This window comes from Ctenopharyngodon idella, chromosome 4, assembly GCF_019924925.1.
Source record: "Ctenopharyngodon idella isolate HZGC_01 chromosome 4, HZGC01, whole genome shotgun sequence".
Lineage (NCBI taxonomy): Eukaryota > Metazoa > Chordata > Actinopteri > Cypriniformes > Xenocyprididae > Ctenopharyngodon > Ctenopharyngodon idella.
The window spans coordinates 8,857,181-8,868,154 of record NC_067223.1 but is presented as its reverse complement, the minus strand read 5'-3'; the positions used below and the strand labels follow the sequence as shown (position 1 = coordinate 8,868,154).

The window sequence follows — 10,974 nt, the reverse complement described above, 5'->3', positions numbered from 1 at the left end:
GCACCGACCATTTTTTCCGTCGTTAAACTAGCAAAAGTGGATTCTGGCATGCCCTAAGTGCACCTGCGCCATGCGCTTCAGACCATGCGCTTAGAACGTTAAAATAGGGCACTTAATGCCACATGGCACTTAAAGGGATAGTCCACCCAAAAATGAAAGTTCTGTCATTATTTATTCACCCTCATGTCGTTCCAAATCTATATGTATTTCTTTCTTCTGCAGAACACAAACAAATAAAGGATATTTTGAAGAATGTTCCTATTAACTTCCATTGTATTTTTTGTCCAAATAATCAAAGTCAATGGGAACCGAAACTGTTTGGCTACCAGCATTCTTCAAAATATCTTATGTTCCACAGAACATGGGTGGACTATCTCTTTCTATAATCCCCAGATAGTTTGTCTGAATGTAGGTGTGCAGGACAGAGTGTGGTGCAGGAGGGTTGTACTCACATGCTGTGGAGCACACACCAGCCACAGTGAGGATCTCCAGATCCCAGACACTCGTTACAGGACGAATACTGCTCACAGGCCTCCACTGGGACACGGGTCAGCTGGAGACAGAGAAAGAGAGGTTAGGTTATGTGTGGAGTGAGAATTTGATTCATTTATGTCTCTCTTAAGTTGTTCACACCGGCTACAACATTAAAGGCGGATAAGTTGAACTCAACCGTCTCATCGCAAAGGTTCATACTGTCAAATGTCATTGAAAATGAACACCTTCTTGTCGTTCATCGAAATGTGTGGATGGAATGACATTTCTCAGGGTTTTAATTCATGTGCAATAGAAAAATATCATTTTTTTTTTTTTTAAATTTCCTTCATAAAACTGATAACAGCTTAAACTTGAATGCAAACAGAAAGCAGAAAGATTGTGAAGAGGCAAAAAACACAAGAATCATTAGAACACACATACACCCATTCGATAAACATGGCGTTTGGTCACACAGCGGGATAAGGATCTGCCAAGAGAGCTCATCCTGGGATGTCAACTCCAGCTAGAGCATCTTACCATTTACAGCCAATTAACACTTAAGAACTAGAGAGGCGCTGTGGCACCGATGGGAAACATACCGAATTTATTCAAACCAAAGGAGAAATCTGCACTAAAATACACGTAGTATGTAAGAGCTGTGAAGGCGAGGACCCTCTGCCATCTCTGTCTCCATGGCTACGGCCCGGAGCCCTCAGCTTTCTTGTGCTTTGATTGATAACTTGTCACTGGTGGATGACTACTGTCAATCACAGCTTAGATGACAGCTGATAGGTCCAGAGCGGTCAGGCTGGGTGAATGACAGATGACATCATTACTGGCCTCACCACAGTGCTGTTTTTATTTTATTTTTTAAAAAGAAATGGGCCTTTTTCCCCATTTCAATCAGGCTTGGGAGTGAGACTGCGTTTTCAGATTGAGAAGATTTGACTATAACATTTATAAGAGCCGAGTGACCAGTTGCAGTGAATCATGGCTCATATTTAAGTTCGTCGCTCTTGTTCTGGTGTCAGCGCTTATCCATCAGCGTGTAATTGTGTCTCTAAAACTATCTCTCTTTCTAGAAAATTCTTGCAGATATCTCAGCAACATTTACGTGAAGCATTTTGGACACATGACACAAATGGGTTCAAAACAATGCAGGAAAACTAAATCAATACTGTCATGATGCCTGTTTGTTTGCTAAATATTTTGCGAGGGGATGTAAGGTCATTTCAGCCTTCACAGGGCGATTTTGTCAATGTTTTCTCAAACTACCCAGGAGAAAATTCCAGACCGAATTATCTACTGCTTTTTGACAAAAAGCACCTGATGTAATTGAATATTCCAACTGACAAGGAGAACAAATAATTTTGAAAATCTCTTTTGACCACTGCAAATTGCCGTGGGGCTACTATTGGCCATTAATGAGAATTTGGGTATTTGGCACAATGGAAATGAATTACATGAATAAAATTTAATCACCGTCCCACCACAGAGACTGGGAGCTTGGAAGAGAGAGAGAGAGAGAGAGAATGAAAATCCTATTGGGCACAGTCGAAATAGGCAATTTTGGAAAAGTGTCATGTGACTGTGTATATATGGGGCAAACTTTTGGGTTTGTTAAACAACAAAACTCCCCTGTGAATTAAAGGGATAGTTCACCTAAAAATGAAAATGGTGTCAATTACTCACACTCTTATTGTTCCAAATAAGACTTTAGTATAAATATTAAATCTAAATCATCATATAAAGTGATTGTGTCTCTTCAGAAGACTTGGATTATACGTTTACAGTGTCAGATGTTTTGGAAATGCCAAAGTATTGATGGAATGAACTTTCAATGGATGAAGAGAGATCTCTCTGGTTTCATTAAAAATTATTTTATTTGTGTTTCAAAGATGAACAAAAGTCTTACAGGTTTGGAATAACATTAGGGTAAATAATTGATGAAAGAATTTTCATTTGTGGGAGAACCAATCCATTTAATTGTCAGCCAAGTGTATGAGTCGAATGTAAACGTTCTCATCCTGAAAAACATTTATTGAAAATCATTGTAGTAATTACATCACGTTATGTTCTTATGTTACAATAAAAGATTAAACCTATTATTAAATGCTGTGTTAGTCCTTTTTATAGCCTACTCATTTCATAAGAAACAAGATGATGTGAAATCTCTCTCAGTCGGCTCTGCTGTCTAAAAGCACATCGATTTAAACTGTGTCTAATGTTGGCCTCTGATTTCTCCTTCCCAGAGGCTTTTGCGAGAACATTTTGACTGGGATTTACAGTAAATATCAGACACTTTTCCAACAGAATGAGAGAAAGGAAATGCAGTCCTCTGAATGGCTTTAAAAGGGATAGTTACATTTACAGCTATTAGAGAAAGATAAAGAGTATAAGAGAAGAAAGCAGAGGGTGAAAAAGAGAGACCAGGAGGTTGCGACTGAAAGAGGGCATCCTTTGGAAGAGTGCTCCAGATGGCTCGATCTCGCTGCTGTGTCTGAGGTTCTAAATCCAGGAGAAAAGTCATTTCTCTCTTGTCACGCACACATGATGCCTGTCAGCTGGTCTCGGTGCCGCCACAAAGCCCCCCGTCACTCTCCGGCTGCACACCTGAATTCTCTTCCTCCATTTCACAGCTATGAAGAGGTAAATTATCAGGCATTGTGATAGAGCCTTAGCATAGCATAGGGGGCCTGAGAGACCGCAGGTTAGGCCTTAGTGAGCAGAGAGGGAGATTGACTCTCATTACCTTTAGAAAATGATAAGGGTTTAGGAGCCACCCGTGAAATTCTCCCCTCTGATATGACGGGTTTCCTTCCTATTTATGAAAGAGCTTGTTGTGCTTGTGCAAATGTCTGTCTAAATGCTCTGTATGTGTGTGGGGGGTGAAATCACAGATTTTGAAGGCAAGAGCTTTGATAAAGCATCAGATCTGTATGCACCAGGCACACATGACTGATAAAAAATCTCTGAAATTAATAAGAGAGCAGCCCATAGATGAAATGTATAATCTCATGTGTGAGTATGGATGCGCGTGCTTGTTTACACTTCCTTCATTCAGCTAAGGCATAAACCCCATCATCACATGTTGTGAACAGCAATGCTATTTTTAGGGTAGAAGCAGAGCCATCTGTCTGCACACCTCTCTTTTAATAATAATACTTAATAATATGAGATTTTCACATTTTCTGAAGAATATGTGAGTGGTGCCTGCCAGTGCAAAACCAGCTGCCATAATGCTGATGTGTTTGGCAGGACACTGCAATGCTGATGCTAAGGTGTTCTGAGTGGTTTGTAGGGTGTTTCTAGGTTATTCTGGATCATTATTGGCCCAAATCAAGACTCCATCCCCGAGTCTTTATTATATTCACATCTCTAGATATTGGTCAAATCCCTAACCTTACAGGCAAAGTGTGTACTTTTTGTGCCACTAGCATCGTCGACAGAATTGCAAAAATAATGACTGCTTTCAAACAGGTTTTTGAACACCCAACTTCAGTTGGTGAAAGTATTTTAGCATAGAAAAAATCTGCATTTCATTAAGTGAGCTTGTAATATTTTTTGATCCCCCTCTTGTCCCCACAATTTTTTTATTCTGTCTCAACTACATTACCATTGAAAATGCAAAAGCTAAAATAACTACATAAAATTATTTTTGTATATCAACAATGGCTATTATCATCATCATTAATAATAATAATAATAATAATAATAATAATAATAAATAACTCTTATTAACAAGTTATGTTTAGTGAAACACAGTAGAAAAAGTGTTAACTGATTCACAAACAAATGATTCATTTGAGCCAGTCCTTTTAATGAATCATGTATAAAGACTCAAAATCATGTTTTAAATAAATAGCGATTAAACTACATAGTTTGGGCCATGTTGATCATTTAAAAAAAAAAAAAAAAATTGTAATGTTTTGTAAAGTTCCCTATATAATTTACTGCATTCGCTGAGAATATGTAACCAAAATAGACAATATAACTTTAATAGATATATCCAAATGGATCAGAATCAAATGAATCTTAATCATTTAAAATTCTATTCTATCAAAATCAAATCAGGAAATGTGTAATTCTTCTTAGCTAGCACATACTTTAATATGCCACACACTTCCTGTTAGCTGCAGCGAGTGAGTCTATGAATAGCGCACTCCGCTGGTGTAGAGTGGATGTGCGCTCTCTGCCGTATCTAATACATGACTGTGAATTCTGCATTTCGTCTCAGTGGCCTACAGCAGAGCGCGCTTTAACACGCTCCCCACGGCGATAGAGAGAGACGGAGACAACAGGAGGAGGAAGAAGACAAATGTGTCCAGAAAGAGGACTTCCCGCTGCCCTCCCGAGCTGGAAAAGGAGTGGCGGCGACTGAGGAATCTCATTATGTCGTAAATCCTTTAGATTATTAGTCATTTATCTGAGAGCTCTGTAAGAGGATTGAGACCAGCAGATAATGAGGCAAACTGACAAATGACACTGCCCAACAGATTAATGTATCCTTTAACATCTCTCGTTCGGTTCCAAACGGAGGCAGCATTTTAAGGCATCAGACTCACTCTAAACGCTTCTAAAATTGAGTCTGTGTAAGTATGCATGTAAATTAAACTATATAAGAGCTTTCACAATAGTTGTGACACTCCATCTGAGTGTTTTCTGCTTAGATTGACACACTGCGTGTCAAAATAAAGCAGGCTCCTCATCACCTGTTTTGTAATACCTGGTCATCAAGCCTACTTTAATCACCCTACTAACCTAATCAAGCAAAGTCCTCTTCCATTTCTCTCTCCTCATGAAATCCGCCGGTAAATCCCACAGACCTGACTGACTGGCGGAGTTTCTCAGTCGTCGCGGAGCTGAGCTGTGGTTTATTATGGAGTCTAATCCACTGGGCTCATCTGTAGCTCAACGTTCCTCTGCTGGCATTAACAAACTTCCTCTGACTCACTGAGAGTCATTTCTTGCAGTTCTTTTGTACATCCATGAAAGTTCAAGGCAGACTGATGCTGAACTAACATGAAAGGTGACAGAATATTTCAAAACCGAGTGAGCTGACTATCTACATAGCATTTATGGGTATGTTTAAAAAAAAAACTGAATGTTTGAACTCACCTAAAATGGCTACGTTGGATATTTACAAGACTATGTACATTCAGTTGTGGATCAGTTTTTACTAACTGTCTTAATGAAAATACAACTGAAGATAGTTAGGGGATAGAAAATATCATCTCAGAATAAAAACAATGGAATTCTCCACCATAATCAGAAACAAACATGTGTGCGCGCGTGTGTGCGTGTGAGACAGTTGCCCTTATCAGCGGCATAATGTTGTGTTTGCAAGAACCGATGAGTCACAGAATCAACAGGCTTCAGGGAAGAACCGACATTGTTGTCCTGTGAAAGAACAATATCCATGCCATACAACACACTAAGCTTGACCCAGCCAATTACCTGCTGATCAAACATTAGCTGAGCTTCAGCCAATCACAGGGAAGCTCTATTATTGCTAGAGATAAGAGAGCATAAAATAAAATAAAAATAAAATGTCAAACACAAAAACTGCAGCTAACACTAACACAAGTACCCTCAAATTCAAATGAAATCTTCCCTCGGACACACACTAACACAACTACACACACAAAGACACAAGCACACGTATCCCTCTCTTTTCCTATTTGCCCATTTTTGGATGTTTAACCACCAGTGAAGCAGAAGACAGATGACAACATCTCATCATAACTGATTTATGAAATGAATCCATCAACGTCCATCTTAAATGAATCTCACTGCTAATGCGCACACACATATACACACCCTGGCTGACGAAATATATCGTTGTCATTTGGGCAACAGAGGGGGTCATGAAAAGTGCATTTATACGTGTATAGTGAGCTTGTCAGTGGAAGATGAACGCTGGTAATATGAGCTGCGATGTTCTTCCCTCTCATAGTAACAAACACAGCAGCACTGAGCTGTTGCCAACTAAATTACAGTGTCTCATTAACACACATAACATGCAATGTATTTATATAATAAAATTTTAAATAAAAATACTTCTCTCAATCCATTTGCCATTTACATACAATGACACTTAACACATTTATATTTACATCACTGTGAGAACCTCCTATTGGCGTCTATTGTTCATAAAGCAATTGATCCGTTGTTGGATCGCTTTGTGTATATACTGTTCTGGAAGTCAAGAATGGTCTACTTGTGATGAAGCACCTTTAAATAAAGCTAATTACTAGACTAACCGTAATCCTACACTTCTGACAGTACACTATTCAGTCCCATCAGGTGTGTCCCCACAAAGCTGTCTTTCTGGAGACATTTGGTCGAAATCTGACATGCATCCATCCCCAGAACCGCAGGGGGTGCTCAGGTCTGGTAGCTGGTCATAGTCATGGTTAAACAGGCTGTGCCCTTCCATGCCCTGGGGTCTTCACAGACGGAAAATGCAATTATGTGCGCTGTGAACCCAGCCACTCTGTGTGCTAACTGGATTTACATTCAGGCCTTGCTACTCCACTCCCGGCCGTCACACAAACATATCAGAGCTGATTCTGTCCAGACGACATCATTAGGCCTACAGGCACCAAAACCAAAAACCACATCCTAAACGCACTATAGAAAACAGATCAGAGTAGCCACACACACACACACACACACACACTGAACTAACAACAACACTGACTTTTCCTCTCACCTTTTATTGCTCTTTCCTCTAAACAGGGACATATTTTATTGTTTTTAGAAGTGAAGTGGGTGATTTTTGTGCTAAAAATAATAACTGTTTTCTGAACACTTCTTGTCTTCCATTGGTCAACCAAACTCACAGCACTAGTTGAGCCAACGTTGCAGTTTCTGGTCGCTCAAACAAGTCATGTTGATAACATCACAGCTTTGTTTACATGCTTTGGAAAAATTAACCAAGCAAATGTCTTACCAGTACTGCATTTATGCTGTGTCTAAATTACTGTAATTACGAGATAGCAACTTGGAGATTCCACATGGATCTGTTCAAGTCCTCAGAAGGATCCAGCTTTGTTGTTGATGACAGAAAACTCTAAATTTTAGGTTCAACTAAGTCATGAAAGAGTTTAACTAGTCAAAAGCTCATTTTTAATATATGGCATTTATGACTATGACACGAAATGGAGGCAACCCCAAAAGGACATGACAAATAAAAAAATAAATAAATAAACAACAACTATTCCCTATACTATACAACTATTGTTGCATGTGTTCTTCTATGTATGTGCTTCCAAACTGACATTTGTGTGTCCATTCAAGACTCCTTTAATCACAATCAGCATTCCAGGAGAAATTTGTTTGCTCTCGTCTACAAAAATTCCCCTGAAAGTTTGCCAAACGCGTCCAGACATCCTGAGTACTTCTATTCACTCAAACACAATGGCCTGCAGTCTAAGTAGGCCACTGCAATAACACAACGAAACATTTTCAAGACCCGGATGTCACACCGGGGGATTGGCAGAGAACGTTGCATATGGGACCGCTGTTAAATGGCAGCTCATAATTGAAATTAAAGGTCGTCTTTATTAAACCTATTCTGATGAGGTGGCAGATGCCTTATCCCACCTATGAATGCCCAAGAGCTGATCTGCAACGAAAGAGTTTGACTTTGAGCTGTTTGGCTGGTGTGAGACACGCTTAAATTATTAACACTTATACTACCTGCAGTTTCAACTTGCCCTACATGAATTATGAATATGCTGCAAGCATGAGAGTGTAGAGAAGCCACCGTCTCCAGCCTGCTCTCTGACATAGCTGTTATGAAAAACACACAGAGACAAAAAAAAAAAAAAAAATCAATTTAATTTCCCTGAAAATAGGGAAAACGAGCATTGATTCTTGATTCAAATGAAGCCATTGAAGCAACAATTGTCTTAAATTGCGGACAGAACGTTCTAGGGCAGGACAAAGCCAAGGCATACGTGCTTACCTCTGACGGGTTTTGCACAAAAGACCTATCCGAAAATCCAGTGTAAAATGACAGTAAACTGCGGGAGAGAAGAAGACAACTTCCATTTGGATGGTACTGAGACAACAAAAGCCTTTAATGTGCCAAGACCAGTAATTTGTGTAACTCCATTGAGCTCTGAACCTCACTGTCATTCATTTAATGCAGGAGGAACTATAGCTGAGGCCTCTGTCATTAGCGCTCACAGCTGTCCCTCTGACCACACACACGCGCCTGACACTGACATTGTCTAAAGTTACAATAAAAAACACTTATCCCTAGAAGAAAGGATGACAAACGTGGACAAAAAGCCAAGCACAATAATTAGCTGCAAGCTCTGATAACTGTAATCTGCATCACTCTCAACAGACAGTCTGGCCCCTTTCCTTAAAAAGACACATTTATCTTGCTGTTTAAAATGATACAGGAAAGTAGCCAGATTTAATTAGAGGGATAATCAGGGGATTAATTAGAAAGAGAAAGTAAGAGAGGGAGAGAGAAAGAGACAGAGAGAGAAGGAAGGAAGCAAAAAAAAAAAAAAAGTGATCAGCAAAGGTAAAAGTTGCTCCATTATTCAAATTAGGTCTCCTTATAATTTACAGTAAAAAATAATGTTGCAACGTCGGTTCTAATTCATTTAAAATATTTAAATTATCTATCCAAGTGTTTTACTTTTTTTTAAAAATATCTTCTGAGACAATCAGTGACAGTTGTACAATAGTATCCAACAGTGCCAGCCAACTTTTTCAGTGGCCTTGGTTTCAGAAGTATTTTTCCCATAGAGATTTTTAGCCTGTTAAAGTAATATAAACCATGAACCATACCAACCAAAAAATAAAACTATTTTTTAAAGATATTGATTGTTTATGTAGAAATACCACTTTTTTTTCTTTTCTTTTTTTTGCAAAATACTGTATACACGATCAGGCATAACATTATGACCACCTTCCTAATATCGTGTTGGTCCCCATTTTGCTGTCAAAAACAGCCCTGACCCATCAAGGCATGGACTCCACTAGACCCCTGAAGGTGTGCTGTGGTATCTGGCACCAAGATGTTAGCAGCAGATCCTTTAAGTCCTGTAAGTTGCGAGGTGGGGCCTCCATGGATCAGACATGTTTGTTCAGCACATCCCACAGATGCTCGATTGGATTGAGATCTGGAGAATTTGGATGCCAAGTCAACACCTCAAACTCGTTGTTGTGCTCCTCAAACCATTCCTGAACCATTTTTGCTTTGTGGCAGGGCAGGGCGCATTATCCTGCTGAAAGAGGCCACACACAGTAAAACATTCAGTGTTAAATTAACACTTCCAGTGTCACCCGGTGTTTATATAATCCGGTGTGGATTATATAAACACTGGCAATGTTAATTTAACACTAACAGTGTATATTTAACACTGGAGGTTTTACTGTGCAGCCACCAGGGAATACCGTTTCCATGAAAGGGTGTACATGGTCTGCAACAATGCTTAGGTAGGCGGTACGTGTCAAAGTAACATCCGCATGGATGGCAGGAACCAAGGTTTCCCAGCAGAACATTGCCCAAAGCATCACACTGCCTCCGGCAGTTTGCCTTCTTCTTATAGTGCATCTTGATGCCATGTGTTCCCCAGTTAAGTGACGCACATGCACCCGGCCATCCACATGATGCAAAAGAAAACGTGATTCATCAGACCAGGCCACCTTCTTCCATTACTCCGTGGTCCAGTTCTGATGCTCACGTGCCCCCCTGTTGGTGCTTTCGGTGGTGGACAGGGGTCAGCATGGGCACCCTGACTGGTCTGCGGCTATGCAGCTCCATACACAACAAACTGCGATGCACTGTGTATTCTGACACCTTTCTATGAGAACCAGCATTAACTTCTTGATCAATTTGAGCTATAGTAGCTCGTCTGTTGGATCAGACCACACGGGCCAGCATTCGCTCCCCACATGCATCAATGAGCCTTGGCCGCCCATGACACTGTCGCTGGTTCGCCACTGTTCCTTCCTTGGACCACTTTTGATAGATACTGACCACTGCAGTATCTATCACAATTTGGCCCTTGTCAAACTCGCTCAAATCCTTATGCTTGCCCATTTTTCCTGCTTCTAACAACTTTGAGGACAAAATGTTCACTTGCTGCCTAATATATCCCACCCACTAACAGGTGTCGTGACGAAGAGATAATCAGTGTTATTCACTTCACCTCTCAATGGTCATAATGTTATGCCTGATCGGTGTATACACAAATATTTAAGTAGTTTGTGACATAATTTGCAGTGCTCCATGGGAGTGGGTGGGCACTAAAGAGTTTTTTGTGCTTTTGATTCTCTGATTGGTGGAGATTTCTTTGCAGAATCATGGATAATGTAGTTTTTCACCAGGAATTCCACTGTTAAACAATTATTTACAAAGTTGAAATTACCGACTTTTGACTGTTGCATATAAAGAAGAAGAAATTAGGTGCAAGTGTCAAAGGTGATAAATAAAATAAAAACATTCACCTGTAGTGGACTTCATGTATC

At 39.9% G+C, this 10,974-nt stretch overlaps 1 protein-coding gene across 3 annotated transcripts in view; it reads right to left on the bottom strand.

Moving 5' to 3' along the window:
* Positions 1–448: 448 nt before the first annotated feature.
* plxna4 (plexin A4) overlaps positions 449–10,974 on the bottom strand; it is a 146,067-nt gene continuing 135,541 nt past the window's right edge. For all 3 annotated transcript variants that reach the window (XM_051889881.1, XM_051889880.1, XM_051889882.1), the window contains exon 5: positions 449–553. In XM_051889881.1, the coding sequence (XP_051745841.1) occupies positions 449–553 (105 nt within the window). The remainder of the gene's footprint in view (positions 554–10,974) is intronic.